Genomic DNA, 19388 nt, shown 5'->3' with positions numbered 1-19388 from the left:
TGTTTACAGGTATCTAAAAGGTGAGTGTCAGGAGGATGGAGCCAGGCTCCTCTCGGTGACAACCAGTGATAGGACAAGGGGTAATGGGTTCAAACTGGAACACAGGAGGTTCCACTTAAATATGAGAAGAAACTTCTTCCTGGTGAGGGTGGCAGAGCCTGGCCCAGGCTGCCAAGGGAGGTTGTGGAGTCTCCTACCTTGGCAGTTTTGAACATGAAGCAGAAGCCACACAGACAGCAAAACAGTCTTTATTAAAGTAGGGGGAAACGCAAAAACAGAAAACAGGGTTTTTTTCAGAGCTCCTGCTTCAGGTATGTTCGTGAAAAATTCACAGTACATTTAACTGTGTCCATGATTCATTTGAACTGGACATTTTGAGTCTACCCTACCTCATGCTGGAATTTAAAACAATGAAAATACCTTTTTGTGACCTTACACAACTGCAACTAGAGGTGTCTACAAAACCAGCATCTCCAAAGTGTTTTGTTTTTCAACATATGCTGCGATAAGACAGCAAGGATTAAGTCACTGGAATTCTTGCTGTATATTCTCCTTGTTTGCTTCCCCGTGCTGCTGTTTGATTTGTGAAATTTCATTTTCTAGCTGCACAATAGTTCGTTCAATCTCATAATTTTTACTGACAAGAGAGACCCATCTGGAAGGGAAAAGAAAGAAAGAAGCGTTTAAGTGTTAAATAACAGTCCTCTGTTTGAAAATCAAAGGCAATTCTTGCTCTGAAGAAAGTACAAAGACAACAATTAAAGCAGTATTCTTCTCAGTACGTGATAAACTCTCAGTTTATATTAATGGTAATTTGAACAACTAAAGTGGTAAAAAGTAGTTTTTAACCCGGTTAAACTGTAACGTACAAAAACCTGTGGCAGATTTAACAGAGAAATTCTAGATACTCACGTAGATTCCATTTCTCGCAGCTTCGCGCCAGCTGTGAGCTGCATGTTCTTTCGTTGCCAGTTCAGATCCTGAATGTTTTTTCTGGGGAGAAAAAGATACATGCAGGGTTTTTTTGTCTCTTTTCTTTAAAATCTGTAATATACACTGCTAATTTCAAAATACACCTGACCCCTAGAAGTATTACCAGAAAACATTTGTGTAGGCATCTGCTTTAAAATGACAAGCCAACGTTAACATCAGGGGACATCTCTCTGCAGAGACAACTGCACACTAAACAAAAGTCTATCAGCAGTGAAGAGAAAACACTCTGCCCACAACAGCAGTGTATAAACAAGCCTCTGCACAGCTTGGAGGGGACAGGTGTTCAATTTCCTTCCAAACTGCAGTACAAAAATGTCAAAAAGAATGACTCACCTCAACTTCTGAAGCTCTTTCTGGGCTTGTTCTATCATATGAACCAGATGTCTAACAGCAGAATGCAAGAAAAGCGTTAGGAGAACACAGAATTGTTAGACCGGACCCATTTAACCAGAAGCAAGGACACAAGACACTTCAAGGCAAACACCAGACAACATGCTGTTCTAACATCTCCCTACTTCATCACCCATCTTCTAATTTTAATTCTAAAATTACCTGTAACCAATTTTTATTGTGGTTTCCCTCATATAACATTGTCAGAGCACCAACAGTTCTTTTTGCTTCCTGACATATATGTGAACTAATAGATCCTCTAACTGCTGCCCTTCTCCTAAGGCAAGCAACCCTTTGCCTTCTCTCAAACGCACCTTTATTTAAGGCTAAGCCTTTATCTAAGGCTAAGCCAATCCTTCCCAAAAGTGGACATCAATATTCTCTGCCTGAAATAGTGCTGGTGCTCCCTGCAGCCATACTGTCCACAAGTTTTTTTGGCTTTCGTAACAGCTTTATGGCTGTTACAGGCTTTATGGCTCCAGGCTGAACAGCATTAGTAGCAGGTCATCTTTACTTCCATCACTGAATTATAATTTTACAGGCTCTCGTTAGTCCCTTTAGTTATCCTCAATTAAAGCTGCAACTGCTACTCAAGCAGTAACTCACAAAATTTAACACTGGGATGCATTAAAACACAGGTTGTTTCCTGGCCGCAGAGATGGCTCCTCCTCTTTCAGATCAGCCTTCTTTTCTGCCACATGTACCTCACTCAAAGCAGCTCAGTTATTCCAGAATACGTTCCACAGATGCCCACTGGACATACACAGCAGAACACGAGGGACATACAGAAATTACAGTCAGAACTTCAGCGAGACTCAGTAAAGCCAAGGCCTTACTCGTTGTACACCTTCCAGGCATTACAGCCGTGCTGCGACATTAACTCCAGGTTCTCGATGCGGACGGCCTGGTGCTCCAGCTGCGCCATGGAGTTGTTCACGCACTCCTGCCACGCCGTGATGTCGTTCTTCTGGCCGGAGGACGGGGCCGGCAGCTCGTACCTACAACAGCCCGCCTAGCTCAGGAGAAGAGGCACCGGGTACCGGGCACCACTCCCCAGCTGGCTACTCGGGCCGCCTCCCTCACCTCTTCATGCTGAGCAGCTCCAGGGGCTGCCGGGCTGCCAGGCGCTCGAACTCGTTCCGCATGATCTCGGTCTGCGGGGAGAGCAGCGGGGAGGCGGCCGTGGGGGGCGTGGTCGGGGCTACGGGGACAACCGGGGGGTGGGAGCCGGCCGGGATGAGGAGGGAACCGGCCGGGATGAGAGGAGGGAACCGGCCGGGATGAGAGGAGGGACCGGCCGCCTCACCTCAAAGGCGCTGTAGTCGTGCGCCGGCAGGTAACTGAGGTAATTCTTCGTCGGCCGGTACCGCCGCGTCTCCTCCTCCACCAGCGCCGCAGCCTAGCGCACACGCGTTGTGAGGCCGGAACGTCGCCCCAGCCTTGCCCGCCGCCTCCCCCGACCCGCACTCACCGCCTCCCGGACCCCCGGCGCCTCGTAGCCCTGGTCGAAATAGGGCAGCGCGTCCACCACCACGTCCCCGGCCACCAGCCCCGGGCCCGCCATGCTGCGCACGGCTCTGCGCCTGCGCCGGCCCCTCCGCCAATCAGCGCTTCCGCAGAGCCACCGCGCACCCACTCCTCCGCCAATCAACGCTGCCGCAGAGCCCCTGCGCTCCCTCCCCTCCGCCAATCAGCGCTGACGCTCCTGCGCACCCGCCGCGACGTAGCCCCGCCCTCCCCGATCCCGTTGCGGCGGGAGAGGAACAGAAACTGGCGCGGTTTGAAGGGCGTTAATTAACGTCTTTTAACGGCTGTTGAACGGCAGCAGCAGCTGCACAGAGGGCCCCGCGCAGCCCCAGCCCTCCTGCAGGCAAACAGGGGTCCGGCCCCGCCGCCTGGCTGGCCCGCAGCAGCGCACGGTCACCGCTTCTGGAGAAACTTCATTCTGCTCCCTACAAAGAGAAAAACAAACAACATTAGGAGCTGAAGATGCTCCAGGAGGCATCTGGCTGAGGGGGCTCCTGATCTAAAGATGCAAAAGCTTAAAAATAAAACAATCTTACAAAGTGTTTGTTGTCCCCAGAAGAGGGAAATGGGCACACAAGTGCACAAGGCAAAGAACAGGCCCTGCTCTCTTGTGCGTGCACTTATTTGTTCAATAGATAATTTTATTCTATTTTTTTACATCAACAAAAAGCAAGGATGTCCCTTTACCAAGACTGCGAAGGATTTTATTCATTCCAGTTGGTTCTGAATCCGGAATACTCTCCAAATACTCCAAGGCACGGATCTCAAAGAGGCCTGAAGAGAAAAAACAAACAAGAAAATCACTCACCTAGATCGTCTATTAAATCTTTTAGCATGTGGCATCCCATATCATTAACACGGTCACAGAAAGGAAATCATGCATGTAAAGTAAGCTGCAGGATTAAGCCCTGAAAGGAGAGATGCAGAAATTCTTTACTTCATAAGATGAATTCTTTGAGTAATTAGAAGGGCACGGAGCTACTACATGTGACAAAACGCCACCAGGATAACTTGCCAGGGCAAAAGGCTTCTTAAGAGTCAAGTTACGTGACATTATACTTTGAAAGTGAGTTTGCAAAAGAAGAAAGTATCCAACCTCACCTTTGACAGCGTTCTTACGTAGTTCTCGATCCTGTATGAACCCTGCGAACATCTGCGTTTCCATGAAGAACTGCAAGAAATGGCGCACGCTGCGCGACGCGTGGGATTTACGGAACGGCTCCCGCTGAAACACCCGCTCCCCTTTCTCTGTGACGTTCATGTGCAGGGAGTAGTGCCCAACCATCTCCACAAAGAACTGCACAAAAGCTTCGGAGACCAGGGAGTTGAGAGGAATGTCACCTGCAAAGAGGACAACAGAGGAGAAATTTCCCTCCGCGCTCATTGCTTCAGACACTCGGCTTCTGAAGGAGGAGCGGCGGTGACTTTCCAGGCTGGCTGGCTCAGACTGTGACATTTCTGATGATGTCAAAGAAGCCACAGCTCAAATATTAAGATTTTTCTCCCATGCCAGCTTTCTGCTGGAGCTGAGACACGTTTCGTTCTAAAGCTTTTCTAGCAGTTAAAGCATTCGGAAATTCTTTTCCCATCAAACATCTAGAGTCTAATAAACTGTAAGCACATAATGGTCTGCGTTTAATTCTCTTAAGGAATCAGGCAAACTACAAGACACAAACCCACTGGAGGACTTTGTTACTTTTGACGTGCGTGGAAATAGATGATCTGTGGATGCCACTCTCTCAGGCTACACAATGCTTTTCAAAATTCTCACACTTATTGATCTGTCAGATTATGTACAAAGCTGTCCAGCTTTGAGAATTCTCTGTCAGATTACCCTCTATGTTCTCTGTTTAAGAAAAGTGTTCTCTCTGCCACCTCAAAAAAATTAAAGAAAACTCAAAGCACTGATGCACTTGGCCCACGGAAAACCAGAGCTCTGCACATACCCACTGTGAAAAGAGGAACGACTGTTAGGACTCCAAACTTCCTTCTAACACATGCACAAGAAAGGTGTTCTCAGTAAGATCACCGAAAAATAGCTTTCTAAAGCGACGCTTATGTTTATTTCCGTTCACTCATTTTGATATCAACTACATGGAAGCTGTAGAGATTTGCCAACGTGAAAACACTTTTCCACAGAAGTACCTTGTGTGTCACTCTGCTCATGTGACAAGATTTCGCTTCGTTCTTCCAAGATTTGCACCAGCGCAGCCTGGAGTTTATGAGGCAGGAGCTCATCTTCATCTGATACCTAAAGAGAAAAATGGCCATGAAAGCATTTTTGTGCTATATCTATTATAAACAGAACATTCTCATTGCAAACAGATGAGAAATACTCATAACATCCCCAAAACAGAGGGGAGTTACTCTGGGATTTGGTGTATCTTGGTGGCACCATTTGAGTCACACACACAACTGGCCAACACAGAACACCACGTGCTACATCCACAACACAGACTCGGCTTATTACACCAGGGATAAACCACACCAGAACAACAACAAAAAAATAGGACAAGTCTCAACATTATGGTTAAGAAAACCCAGTCTTTTAATACCTTTCTCCAGCTGCAGGCTGCAATGCAAAATAGAACAGTAAGGCAAGGAAAAGGAGATGCGAACATCTTCCTGAACTAGTAATAAACACTCCACCTACTTGTGAGGTGATAGAGAAGCACATTAGGTAAAGTTCAGCAGAGATTTGTGAGCCTGTTCCCTTCTCTCTTGATCAAAAAGGAACGCAAGGTATTTCTTCAGCCACTGGAGTCAACACGAGTCCCAGCTTTTGCCGATTTCTTGCTTTAATTTCATTCCATTGATGCTTTTTCCAGACATATAACCATGAGTAACGGGTACTGTTATTTCACTCACCTCTTGCAAGAACTTGTCAGCACAAAGATCAACAATCAGAACCTGGGGAAAGATGTACAAAACATTCTCTTACAACCACATATGTTGATACACAGAAAAAAAAGCCTTTTTTTTTTCCTTTTTTAGTATATCCCCAGTGCCAGGGGATGTCACATATGAAACACACTTCTGCGTAAGTGCAGCCTTAAACAGAATCCAAAGGGATTATTGCAGAGAAATCAGCCTCATACCACTGATACTCTCCCTCCACCGTGCTTCACCCAGTTCTCACCTCTTCGATGGGCAGGTCCTGGAGCTGCGGTAACGAGCAGGAGAGAATGCCAATTAAGAACGGGGTCGGAGAGCACACAATATCAATCATGGAAGCTGGCAGGACTGGTATGTAGGTGTGTTGCCAAGTGAAGGGATAAAGCGTTGCAACCGCGGCATGGCCACATTTAGACAGCGTGCTAGAAAGGTGAGAGAAGCACAGGGTGGATTGTCAGGGTCTCACTCAGGCCTTGGCTGCAGACACAGGTTAGAAATGCTCGGGGAAAACGTAATTCACGTACGTTGTTTATGCATCAGCAGAAGCTCCATGCATCCACTTTTTAAGTCAGTTGTGGGGAGCTACGAATAGCAACAACCCAGACTAAAGAGGTAAAGGAAACGTTCCCTTAGCTCCTCTTGGGTAAACAGCATACTTGAAATTGTAAGCATGCACATATTTTGTGGAAAGTCTGCCAAAAAGCTTTTAAATGTAACTGTTTACAAAAAGTTAGACAAGCTTGCATGTGAAACGGGCCCAAACACAGAAGAAAAAATAGCATCCCTCAGAAAGAACTAATCGCTGAGACTCATTTTTTACCTTAAATTGTCAGCAACAAAGATCACCCTCCTTTCCAGCAGGAGAGAGGCAAAGACGCGAATCATGTGAGAGACGCTGAGACACTTAAACAGGCATTCGAAGTCAACGTGTTCAAGTCGAGAATCCAAGGGCCGGCAGAGTTCTATCACCTGAAAGGCAAGAGGAATCGCTGCTCAAGAGGGGAACCCCCAGCCCGGGCAGGGGGTGCAGAGCATCGCACAGGGCTCCCGAGCAGTAATTCCTTATTAGGAAAAGCAGGGAATCACTTCTACGGTAGGGGATTCAACAGGAAGCCAGTTTGTGCAATAAACTCCTTCAGACTTTGGGGCATTATCTTCAGACTAATCATTTATAGGCAGCATCACCGCAGTGCGGTTTGCAAAGCACCATTCTGCCCCAGAGACACCATTTGCACAGGAAAGCCGGTCCCCATCGCCGTTACCTCACTTCCCGCTCCCGGCAGGAAACTCCTCACGGTAATGGTGCGTCCAGGCGCGGGGAAAGGTGCCTCCATCACGCTGCGCATGAACGGGTGCACTAGGGCTGGGGAGATCTCTCGCCTCTTCTCCACTTCGTCTAAAATCTGCAAGAAAACACATTGGACGTTGGTTCAGTGCCTGCTGGTGAGTCAGAGGAGTCAGAGGAGACATGAGCCCACAGCTACACGTGAGGGCTCCACTCACAGCCCTCTCCCCCTCACTCAGATCCCCGTGAAAGCTCCTTTTGAATATCTCAACAATTCAATGGGAATAGACACCTGCGAGCACAACTCCCCATTCTCAAGTACAGTCTCCTGCTACTGCAAGGAAATGTCTTGTACGAGGTAACCAAGTTCTCATAACTAGTTGGAGGAGTAAGAAGAGCAACCACCCCATCCTCCTCCCCAAGAAACCTTTCTAAAGCACTGTTCTAGCGACCCTGTGCTCCAATGATTAGAAATCAGCTTTCTTCATAAGCTTGCCCTTGTATTCTTCTGTAATACTTGCCCTTTAGCTACAGTAACTTTCCCCAGTCTTTATCCCTTTATCTAATCTCCTCACGGTGCTACAAAAACGAAGCTGAGATCTTCCCACCCTCCACCCTTAAGCTGATTTTCCATTTCCAAGTCATGGAAGAAGAGCATGAAGTGGCATCATCAGTAATATCAGGTATTAGAAGCCACTTCATGACAACAATTTTCTGTAGTGACAGTCGTCTGTGTATCGTCTGACAAGTCGCAGCACCGATATAGTTTTATTTGCCCTGTCAAAGCAAAGGCAGCAAGGAAGCACCACTCTGCTGGGGCGAATGACAAACGCTACGCAATTCTAGACTGGACAGAAGCATCCAGTTGCTTTCTGGAGCTTGCAGGTTGTCAGACTCACGTCGGATAAGAAGTAACACCTCTCCCCACTTCACCTTGGAGAAGAGGTTGAAGCAGCCCAGGCGGCTGACGATGCAGTACACCTCGGGAAGGCGCTTCCCTTTCCCTTCTGGCTGAAAGGCAACGGGAACAGTTATGCAGAGAACAGGGATGCAATAAAGAACCCAGCACCTACACGGCAGCTGATCCACACAATTCCTTCCCTCTATACTTGTGACTTAAGAGTCATGAGGAATGAGCAGTTCTAGAGCTGTTCCTCACCCCCGCAGCCCTTTTCACCATATTTCTGGACATCCTCGTGCTCTTCTCCATCCAACAGGCTGCGAACCTGCAGCACAGTGGCTACATAACCCACATGGGAAATTACTGCTGATTCGCATCCTGCGCTTGACTGTGCACTTCTCAATGCATTCTTTACACTCCACCCCACACACACATGCTTACCAGGAGCTTCTTGCAGTACCCAAACCAGCGGCTGCCATCCTCACCCGTCAACACAAAAGAAAACGTTTCACTGGGGGAGCAAAGAACAGTCAGGGTTAAACTCACTGTGCAGCTCAGAGAAGAGACCGACAAACAAAGCCATGAACTACAGGCCATTCTCTTTCTGGTCCTGCTGCAGTCAGCAAGCTACTTCAGGCTCTATTCTCCGTAAAACCTGGACTCCCACTGAGCTGCTACAGCTCATTTCCCTCTCAGCTGCGTTTCCATTCTGCCAGGGAGCAATGGAAGCACCCGCCAGCCCCAGGGCTTGGCCTGGAACACACATGACAAACTTCCTTCTGATAGGAAAGATGGTGCTTGGGCAGAAGCAGCACTTGTGAGTCCACCTCTGTATCTCATCTTTCCCTACACAGCATCAGGGATTCAGCCTTTCCCATTTTTCTGGCTGCAGTTCCCCTGGCCCGTACCTGAGCTTTCAGCATTGCCCGTTTCGGGCAGGAGTGCTCAAAACCAAGTCTTTACCTTTTTAGGTCTGATGCAGGAAACCAGTCTTTGGGATCTGGGAAGCAGAATTTGGGAATGACCTTTAGCCTCTCTTCAGTATCCTTGGACTGTCGGAAGGGATGTTCAGGCTGGAGGGGTAACGTGCATTTAAAGTCACTGAAGTGTGACACACAGCTGCAGAATTTATTAATAAAACAATGGGAGACAGTATCTTCCTGACACTTCCAAATGCTGAACCATCAGACACTTCTCCTCGTTCCAACAAGACAGTCAACTCATTATCAAGAAGATGCTCAGCCCAATGCTATACATTAAGTCTGTAACAGAGCAAGCTGCTTTATATTCCAAGCCTGTATCCTAACCAGTGGGCCAGCTTTACTAGTACAGAGTTTAGGAAGGGACACACACTGCGAGAGGAAATAGAGCCACTGAGTGTGTTTTGTGGACAGGTTTTCATTCAGCTCCTACCTTGCTGGGAAACTGCTGTATGACCTGTGGTGTGTACGTCCTGTCGGATGCCTTCTTGTGCAGCGACACCACCACAAACAACTCGAACAGCCGCTGCTCCTGCAGCTCTATCAAATCCCTCTCCAAAGTCTGGTAGTGCGGGTTCCTCTTGCAGGTTGACTGTAGCAGGCACCTGTGTCGACCTGAATCATCGAATCACAGAACAGTTCAGGTTGGAGGGACCTTCCCAGCTCCCCCATCCCACCCCTGCCATGAGCTCAGGTTGCTCAGAGCCCCATCCAGCCTGGCCTGGGATGTCTCCAGGGATGGTTCATCCACCACCTCTCTGGCCAACCTGGGCCAGGCTCTCACCACCCTCAGGGCCAACAATTCCTTCCTCATGTCCAGCCTGAATCTCCCCTCCTTTAAACACCATCACCCCTTGTCCCATCGCAACAGCCCCTGCTAAAAAGTCTGTCCCCTTCTTTCATATCGGCCTCTTTTAAGCACAGAAAGGCTGCAATAAGGTGTCCCCGGAGCTTCTCTTCTCCAGCTGAACACCCCAACTCCCTCAGCCTGTCCTCCCAGGACAGGAACAAATCCAGCTCTTACTGCCACACACCAACAGGTCACAGAGGACTCACCACCACCTTTAGACACCTGCAGCACCCTATGGAGCCCAGACCCCTGCGCCAGCTCCTCAAGCACAGAGCTGTTCCAGCCAGCGGAGCTCTGCAAACCCCACAGCGAGCACTGTCCTGCTGTCCTGACATTCCTTCCACATGTCTCAGAGCGACATATCGCGGTGACCGTGAGGGACACCCAGCTGTGAGAAGCCCAGCCCCACCATGGCCTGGGCATCGCAGAGAGGCAGAGCTGCTTCCCTGGCCAAAAAACCTCCAGGCTGGGATGTCCTGACAGGCAGCTCGGGCTCACAAGCACGGGCACAGCACTCTGATGTAAGAAATTCCTGCGGCCCAGGCACCGTGACACATTCGGTACACTTCGGAAACAACTCTTAAATCAGGCGGTGACTCAATCACTGGATTTCTGCAGGGACTCTTCACTTTCCTTTACCCTCTTTAACATAAAAAAGCAGAACTTCGCTATTTACTCCAAGTTAAACCTTCTGTATGCTTCCCTCCAAGTAAATGAACATTAAAGCAATTCTGTTGCTCCTTTTCATTAGCTGCTTGCTTAGAGACGTGACAGAGTCACCCACCAAGGCTGCTGGCCAACTGTTACCATTTCACATTCAAACCTCACCAGCACAGAAACCCACACCCCTTTGGTCCTTCCCACACCAACTAAAACCAAGTGGGTATTTCAAGGCTATAGTTTGGCCCAATGATAAAACACAGGACTGTGGAACCAGACGAATAACCAAGTGATTTCTCCCCAGAGGAAAGGGCATTTCACAACATTATACATCTAAAACAGAAGCAAGAGAAAGAAGGAGGGGGAAATAACCTCAAGTGTTCACAGCAAAGGTGATCCAGGGTTAACCTCAAGCAAGACATATTTTAGATAAGTGTGACTCTACCAACCCCAAAATGAATCTACTCCAAGCAACTGGAAGATCAATGGCATTAAACCCCAAGGGCTAAGGAGAAGTGGCAGAAAGAGGCTGATTTGTCACAGCAACAGCTCCCAGCCTTGGCAATGCCACCTCTCAGATGTTCCCTTTCTTTCTCTCGACAGAGGCCACAACTACTCGACGTGTTTATCCCCTCAGAGCCTCAGCAAACATGTGGTGCTGTGGGGACAGGACCAGCCCCTGTGATTCACTCACTTTTTGGCTGATTTTCCGTATCACTCTCATTCCCGCTGGTTTCACCTGAAACACACACAGTTTTCACTGATTAGCCATGCAGAAGGAAGATGGGCAACACCCAAAGTTGGGCAAGAGACAGAACTTCAGACTCGTCAGACCAACATCACCCAGGGCTGCCCATCTATCAGCAAAGAGCAGCCGGTACTGCCAAACAGGCTACAACAGTAAATTTCAAAAAACGGAGGTGATATTAAATCACTTTTTCCAGCAAACCACCTGTAGGTCAGCTGAACACAGGCCAAGAACAGAAACCAGGCAGTTATTCGATGTTGCTGTAAGTTAACAGAGTTGCTGAACAGAGTATACGGTAAATAAAGACCGTATCACAGCTACAAAAGATCAGAACAACATAAGAACATCACTTTAGAGGTACAAAAGCGACGAGCGGAGTAGTCAGAGGTAGTTCTCGTGCCAAGTGGTTTTGCGGGTTAGTTTTTGAAAAAGCTCTTTTAACCAGTAGCCGAGCTCTTCAGGCTCAGATCACAGCGGAACCTTCCACGTGTGACAGTGTTAGACGGGGCTTAGGAAGCGCTCCCCGTCCTAGCAGGGCTGCAATAGAGAAGGGAGCGGGAAACCTCTCTACCTTTCACCGGAGGTGCTTCTCTCCCAGCAGGACTGAGCAACTTCACCCTCTTCTTTCCTCGCTTAGAATCAAAGATCTCCTGGATTTTTAGCACCAGCTGAAATGCAAAGCAGAAGCAGAGGTTAATGTGGTTCAGAAAAAGCTCCAGGTGCCACCAGAATTTCTGCTGTGAGAGAGATTATCGTTAGCACAACTCAAAACTGACACCAAACTGTGCAAGCGTTCTGGAAGTGATCACAACAGCCCTAAACCCAAAGTCCTGGTGCTTTCTGTTCCTCCTGTCACAGGGCCCTCAGCTGCCAGGCCCATGATGCCAGAGGTGGCTCCTGGATCCCACGCGTCACAGGCGGCGATGGCTTCGTTGTGAAGGATTTACATTAAATGCAGAGAGCAGGTCAAGTTCAATCTTGCCTCAAGAATTCACTAAATGCTCCCAACTGAACGCGGGAGGGTGGGGCCCAGCCATTTGTCACCACGAATACTGCATTAAAAGGAACATATTCAGCAAGAGAACCTGTTTTTCAGCTCAAGCCTTTATCCCCAGCTCAGCAGACCTGGCTTATGCGCTTCTCCTTTTTAAGATCTATTTCTCCCAATTTTCTGCGTTAGCACCGTGAGGCCCCATGAAGAAAGCAGCCCTAAGCAGAAAGCGGTGCTGCTCCTGCAAAACCTGCCTCCTTTCCCCTCTCCCACCCAGCCTGACCTAAAGGATTTCCATTTCTGCTCCCATTTTTGTACAGCTGAGTCACCAGTGCAAGACACTGGGTGTGTTTAAGGCATCCATGTGTTTCTTGAGCAATAAGTAAAGTTTTTCTTCTTACACTCCAATCTCTCGAGCAATCTTGGCTCAACTCCTTGTGAGCAAAAAGAGTCAAGTGTGCTTCCTGCATGCAAATTGTTACCAGATTTTTGGAACAGGTTTGCATTTGAAGAATGTTTTATTTTCCCCCTCCAAATGAAAAATACTCTCCATCACAGCATTTTTATAATCTTGCCATCTCCTTCCTGATTTTCCCGGCCCACAATTTGTTTAAAAGCACACACAGGAGTTGTTTGTTACTCCAAAGTGATGTTTGAAAAGCATTGTGCAGCTCATCCCTACAAGCTGCTCTTCACCTTTACAAGGCTGTGACCACTTCCAAAGCACTCTGAAGATGCTAGAAAAGCTGCAAGAGTTACAAAAGCCACGTAAGAAGTAACGTTTAATGCTCAAATCTCACCCAGGGCAAGTTCTTCCTCCTGCTGGCAGCCTCTGCTGCTCGGAACAGCTTCCACTCGCTCAGGGTGACAGGCAGGGTTGTGTCCTTCACCATTTTCCCTTGGAAATTTGTCTGGGAGGGCTTTAGCTCAAGAGTCTTGCGACTGAGGAAGGGAGGTTTTGGGGGAGGCTGGAAAACAGAATCAGAAAAGATGCTTAAGCGTGGGATTAAGCTTTGGTCCAAGCTCAGAGTCAATGAGAGCACAAACAATACACATCCTGCAGCCTCCTGCTCTACCAGGCTCCCCATCCCATCCCATCCCATCCCATCCCATCCCATCCCCACCCCACGCACTCGAGCATCTCATCAACACTCCCTTGTTCCTGTTCTTTTGCTTCTCAGCAGCTTAACCAAGTGCTGCTGCCAGGGCTGTTCACTGGAATTTACATTAATAACAAACAATAATAAAATAAGGAAAATCAATGACGTAGGATTGGGCAACGTGGGGCTGGGGAGAGCACAAAACAGGGCCCTTGTGAGGAGGATTCTCTAAATGGGTGACAACTTAATCCCCTCTCCCTACCTTGGGAGCCCCCCTGGTGCTGCGGGGGGGTGGGAACTTCCAGACAGACGGGACCTTCCACAGGGGTAAGGGCAGCGCCCCAATATCTTCATAGGGGTTCTCTCTTGCGGGACCTAAAAAGCATTGGATGGGAGATTCAGAAAAAGAGACAAAGTCCTGCGTTCCTGCGAGGGACGCAAGCAGGGAGAGCGTGCGGTTGTCTGCCAAGCTTTAACAGGGTCTGAGAGAGATCTGTTCTAACACGGATTAGGTTTCCACTACTCAAAGTTCCTTCTAACCCACAAGCATCAACGTGGCAAACTGTACAGACTCAGCAAAACAAAGCAATTCCACCGCTGCAGAGGAAGCGGCCCTGTGGCACAGCAGCTGATTTTGTTGGTGTTCACACTGATCTCTGCGCAGCACTCGAGCAAAGTATGTGAAGAGCTAATAAGGAAAGCAGTTTAGCGCGGGTCAGTTCTAGCGACCCCTCCATGACATCCGAGATCGGGCTGTTGACATGCAGACAGTTACAAGGAACCCCAGACCTCAAAAGTCACAGGTCTGGAAAGGGTCTCAATGCATTCTCATCTTCCTTCCTCCCTCCCAGCAAATCTGCTACCCTTAAATAAAGTGAGTGCATTCCCCAGAAGCACAGGCACATACAGATAATGTCCTCGTAGATGCTGTCTTCTGACTGTGTGTAGACGAGCCTGGATCTTGCAGTGCCATTTGCCTCTTCTTGAAGTCTGTGGGACTTAGTGGTTGCCATCTGGTTGCGGAAGCCCTGGATGTCCTCAAACTCAAAAGATTTCCTAGAGGAAAACCAGTGTAACTTCTTCTAAAGGCACCTGCATATACCAGTGATTTGCTGTCTCCAGTCCACACAGAGTCTGGTCCTCCCTGGGGCTACCAAGCACACGGATGCTCCAGTCTGAACGCTCTCATTTCCACGTGTCGCGGTTTAACCCCAGCCAGCAGCTCAGCCCCACGCAGCCGCTCGCTCACTCCCCCCTCGCAGGATGGGGGAGAGAATCGGAAGGGTAGAAGTGAGAAAACACGTGGGTCAAGATAAAGGCAGTTTAATGGGAAAAGCAAAAGCTGCACAGGCAAGCAAAGCAAAATAGGGGATTCATTCACTCCTTCCCATCACAGGCAGGTGTTCGGCCATCGCCAGGGCAGCGGGCTCCACCACACGCAGCGGTGATTTGGGAAGACAAACGCCGTAACTCCAAACGTCCCCCCCTTCCTTTTTCTTCCCCCAGTTTTTATTGCTGACTGTTTAGCCTGTCACCATAAAATTTTGTTTGTTGCTGCATGCTTTGCCACTGTGAAGCCTCCGACTTCGAGCAACAAGAGAATCTGTCACGCACAAGAAAGCCAGAACATTTAGCAACCGTACTGCCCCAAGGAGAAAGCTATTCTGTAGTCCACAAATTGCAGCGGAGCACAAGCTCAGGGCAAGCAGCAAGCAGCACTACCCCTGGGGCCAGCATATTCTCACTGAACTCCGGTTTAACATCTGCTTGGAGCTCTTAGCCTTCTTTGCATGATTATCAGCAGCAAAAGCAGCGCGCACACAATGCTGGAAAGGGGACGCTTTCATCCAGAAATATCCTCTCCCCATCAAACACATCATCAGTACTAGTGCCTCCACAAGGACATCATAGCGAGCAAGCTGTTTCAACCCATCTAGAAATTGATTTAAGGAAACACGTTTCAGACACGAGAGATGAACCGAGGTACCTCTGGGCTCTCCCTCTGATCCTCCTGCTGGCTATTCTCGTCTCAGGATTGTTGGAGGACAACACCGAGTCTCCTCTGTGCTGCTTTTGCAGGGGAGCTTCCCTGGTAGCAGTGGCATGGCTGCAGCTACCGGCGGCCTTTTCTGCAAGATAGCGGAAAGTCCTGCGGGGCTTGGGCGGTGGGACAGCAGCCGGCTCCTCCTCTTGCCCCTCAGCCTCACAGTAAATGTTTCTCGAGTTCCTCTCTGCCCTGCAGAGAGCATCCACTCCTTTGATTTTAAGTTCTCTTTCCGTGGAGCCACAGATCCCTCGCTGCTTCTGAACGTCCAAGGGAACCGGTGGGGCTTTCCCAGCCAGAAGGGGATCTACCCTCCTCCATAGTGCCCGTGAGGTATAGAAGTTACCTGGGGGCAGGAAGCCTGCTTGCCATTCTCCTTTGTCCTTCTCCCAGGGCTGGAGCTCACCGCAGTCACCAGCCTGCACGCAGCTCCGTGCATCTTCCCTGAAGTCCAAACCCAGGCTCTTTGGATCTTTGGACGCAGTCCTTCTGCCTTTCTCTGTCCGTTCTGCCTTCCCTTTGGCTAGAACATCACAGCTAGGATCACACTCTACCCCAAAGTCCTTCAGCTGCTGTTTCTCCTTGCTGGAGCACCCCCGTGTCCTCCCCTCCCACTGGGAGATCTTCTGTTTGATGTTGCGGCAGTGGCTCCGGGAAAGGGTCTGCACAGCGGAGCGGGAGAAGCTGCCGTCCGCCGGCCCCGCTGGGTGCATGGCAAGTGCCAACGCGCTCACAGACACCTCATCTCGTCCAGCTCCACCTGTGTCCCGCACACATCAAGCTGGCACGAGACTGCAAAGCAATGTCCAGAAGTCCCCCGTGTGTCGGCTCTGTGAGGACTGGCTGCTAAACACAACCTGCGGACAAAAGAAACGAACCGTCAGCTGCGCCCCAGCCATACGCACCACCAGGAACTCCCAGCTGCTCTCTGGCAATTGCTGAAGAACATTCCTCCCCAAATCACGTGTTGAAGCCTGGCTTGCAGAGCACGCTCCCCACAAAGCCCGTTTCTGTAGCACACATCTGGGAGGGCCAACAAAAGGAAGCGGAGGTCTCACTGGTTTAACAAAACAAAACAAAACACCCCAACAGGAACAAAACGCAGCCAGGGATTCTAAAGGTGTAAACTCAAGGAAATTATTTAATGGCACAGGACCACAGCTCTCAGCCAACTCCTCTGCTGCATCCTTGCACCGGTGTCTCCTGATGCTCTGGACTGCTCAGAGCACCTCGGGCAGCACAGAGCCAAACGGCTGCAGCACCACGTCTCTGCCAGAGCTCCCAACACAGCAAAGACGCAGCAAGATACAAGATACAGCACCAGGACTACGGAAAGGGAACCACGTCTGCTCCCCCAGCAGCAGCAGGACAGTTGTGGTGACTGGAGAGGAGCCCAACTGTGCAAGCAGTCCCCATTGCACACCTGCAGCAAAGCCAGAGAACCTCTGCAGAAAGCAAACCAGACTGGCTCCAGGTGGGAACACAGGCTGTGGTCAAACAAAGTCTGTGCCCAGGCTCCACCTGACAGATCCAGCCAGCTCCCACTGCCCAAAACTGGGTCTGTGTCCTGCAAAGCTGCCGTTACGACACCCAATCTTCACTGACTCGCCAAAGCCTGCAAGAATTTGCAGAACCGAGGATGTGAAGCAAATCAAGCTGGAAGGCAGAGGAGCTGAAACCTGCCCGACAAGGGTTCGTGCCCCGTGCACCAGGCTGGGCGTGCGGAGCCCCTGCTGCGGCAGAGACCCGCGTCCTTCCACACCACACCTCATTCCACCGGCTCTGTCCCCGGTGTTCTGATCTGCTCGGCAGAGGCATTTGTGGTGCAATTAAAAGAAAATGATTCAGTGATAGCTTAGGCATACACCAAGGCTCAGCTCTTTGCTGCACTTTCACACCATCTACCAAAGCAGCGTTGCTCGCTGTGGCAGGAAGCTCAGCGCTGCCCGTCTGCACAGAGAACACCGTGAGTTCCCGCACTCTGGCATCGCTTATCACGTTGTCCCAGGCAGCTGCCAGTAACTCTTCCACTCAGCAGTGAATGGGCTAAATTCAGACAACCTGTGTGACCAACTGAACTGGGGATCGCAGAATCATTTTGTTGGAAGAGACCCTCAGGATGACTGAGTCCAACTGTTCCCCCAGCCCTAGCACTGCCCCATGTCCTGAGAACCTCATGTCCGTCTGTCCAACCCTCCAGGGATGGTGACTCCAGCACTGCCCTGGGCAGCCTGTTCCAATGCCCCACAGCCCTTTGGGGAAGAAATTGTTCCCCACATCCAACCTCAACCTCCCCTGGTGCAACTTGAGGCCGTTTCCTCTGCTCCTGGCGCTTGTTCCTGGGGAGCAGAGCCCGACCCCCCTGGCTCCAAGCTCCTTTCAGGCAGTTCAGAGATCAGAAGGTCTCCCCTCAGCTCTGTTCTCCAGCTGAACCCCCCCAGGTCCCTCAGCCGCTCCCATCACACTTGTGCTCCAGCCCCTCACCAGCTCCGTTCCCTTCTCTCAACTTGGTCCAGCACCTGAAGGGCTTTCACTCCGTCACCAGCTCTCTGTCCCTAACCAGCATTCTGCCCTGTCCGCCACACGTCCCTGACCGCCCAGCACGTCTCCAGAGCAGCGTGGTGAAGCTCCAGCTGAGCTCCCAGCCAGGCTGCCCTGGCAGCGAGGGGCCCCTGCCCTCTCCTATAAATAGGCATCGTTTCCAAAACATCCTGAGCTACGGCAGAGCCATCCTTCCTCAAGCCCTGTCTGCACAGCTCTGATTAGCAGACAGGAAAGCAACTTTCCCCTTTCCTTTGCCATTGCGAGTCTACAGCAACAGCACTCGGGTCTGCTCCTGAGAACCTGAGGCAAAGACACCATGGCTCTGATGGGAAAACCCAGGCCAGGAGAGGGGCGAACAGGCTCCTCTTGGCCGGTACAGCTCCAGACCAGGCACCTTTCCTCCCTGTCAGGTCTCCAAACACCGAAAGCAGAAGTAGCATAGGGACAGGCCCCCAAAGGACCCTGTAGCATGGAGTTTATTCTGTAGCAATGCGTTTATTCTGAGTGGTTGAGGTTGGAAGTGACCTCTGGACATCACCTTGTCCAACCCCCAGCTCCAGCAGGGACACCACAGCAGGTTGTCCAGGACCGTGTCCAGATGGCCTTGAATATCTCCAAGGATGGAGATGCTACAACGTCCCTGGGCACCCTGTGCCACTGCTCGGTCACCCTCAGGATGAAAAAGTGTGTCCTGACGTTCGGAGGGAACCTCCCGTGTGCCGGTTTCTGCCAGTCCCATCACAGGGCACCACTGGGATGAGGTGCCAGGTCCTCTTCACACCCTCCTTCGGGCACTTGTGTACATTGGTAAAACCCCCAGCACCCCCACACCTCCCGAGTCCTCTCCAGACGCCCCGGCCGGGAGTGCAGCGGAACACGAGGCCGGTGACTCACGGCGGCAGCCGGTGGGCTGGAGCGGGCGCCTCCCTCCCCCAGGGTCAGCTCCCGTTCGCTCCCTCCGCTCCACGGGGGAAGGATCCGGCCGCCGCTCCCCCGCCCGCCCTACCCGGCTCACCGGGACCCCCCCGGAGCTCCGCGGCCGGCAGGACAGGCGGGACACGACGCCGCCGCTTCCTTACCGGCTCCCGGGCTCCGCTGCCGGCAACACCGGGGCCCGGCCGCTTCCGTCGTGTCCAGTCCAGCAGCACCCGGGACTGTGTGGCAGCGACCCTGCGGGAAAGCCTAATGCTCCTCCCGGCCGAGGCGCCCCCTGCCCCCGCACCGCCCGACCCCGCTTCCCGCCGCGGGAGCCTCACCGTGCCCGGCCCCGCTCCGCAGGACGCTCCCGGCGTGCATCGAGCTACGCCCATTGGCTGGCGCACACGTCACTCAGCCGGCGCCCCGCCCCTCCACCCCACCCGGTGCCGCTCCCGGCGCGTAAGAAACTACGCCTATTGGCTCGCGCGGCCGTCACTCAGGTGACGCCCCGCCCCTCCGCCCCGCCTCACCCAGTGCCGCTCCCCCCAGGACGCTCCCGGCG

General features: G+C 51.0%; 2 protein-coding genes across 5 annotated transcripts; both read right to left on the bottom strand.

Annotated features, from left to right (window-relative positions):
• Positions 1 to 232: 232 nt before the first annotated feature.
• On the bottom strand, positions 233 to 3002 carry BCAS2 (BCAS2 pre-mRNA processing factor). Its single transcript, XM_065854473.2, has 7 exons — positions 2855 to 3002; positions 2690 to 2782; positions 2467 to 2537; positions 2220 to 2381; positions 1327 to 1377; positions 913 to 993; positions 233 to 655 (listed from the first exon to the last, which is right to left on the bottom strand). The coding sequence occupies exons 1-7, from the start codon at positions 2945 to 2947 to the stop codon at positions 526 to 528; spliced, it is 681 nt and encodes a 226-aa protein (XP_065710545.1). The 5' UTR covers positions 2948 to 3002; the 3' UTR covers positions 233 to 525.
• Positions 3003 to 3162: 160 nt separating this feature from the next.
• Positions 3163 to 19225, bottom strand: DENND2C (DENN domain containing 2C). 4 transcript variants are annotated; one of them, XM_065854701.2, is made up of 19 exons: positions 19165 to 19225; positions 15308 to 16221; positions 14228 to 14376; positions 13583 to 13695; positions 13021 to 13188; positions 11801 to 11897; positions 11176 to 11220; positions 9405 to 9586; positions 8955 to 9064; positions 8433 to 8502; positions 8024 to 8101; positions 7068 to 7208; positions 6626 to 6774; positions 6050 to 6227; positions 5779 to 5820; positions 5056 to 5161; positions 4012 to 4251; positions 3598 to 3684; positions 3163 to 3335 (listed from the first exon to the last, which is right to left on the bottom strand). In XM_065854701.2, exons 2-19 carry the CDS (start codon positions 16075 to 16077, stop codon positions 3304 to 3306), a joined length of 2757 nt encoding a protein of 918 aa, XP_065710773.1. In that variant the 5' UTR covers positions 16078 to 16221; positions 19165 to 19225; the 3' UTR covers positions 3163 to 3303. The 4 variants fall into 4 exon arrangements, 3 of the variants coding, with proteins under 3 accessions (XP_065710773.1, XP_065710772.1, XP_071673888.1); XM_065854700.2 differs by lacking the exon at positions 19165 to 19225 and adding an exon at positions 18988 to 19142; XM_071817787.1 differs by lacking the exons at positions 3163 to 3335; positions 3598 to 3684; positions 19165 to 19225 and adding exons at positions 5466 to 5482; positions 18988 to 19142 and having other exon boundaries at positions 4022 to 4251.
• Between the last annotated feature and the right edge of the window lie 163 nt (positions 19226 to 19388).

Source organism: Patagioenas fasciata, chromosome 21, assembly GCF_037038585.1.
Source record: "Patagioenas fasciata isolate bPatFas1 chromosome 21, bPatFas1.hap1, whole genome shotgun sequence".
NCBI lineage: Eukaryota > Metazoa > Chordata > Aves > Columbiformes > Columbidae > Patagioenas > Patagioenas fasciata.
Note: the sequence above shows the minus strand (reverse complement) of the source record. Positions and strands in the feature narration are given on the sequence as shown.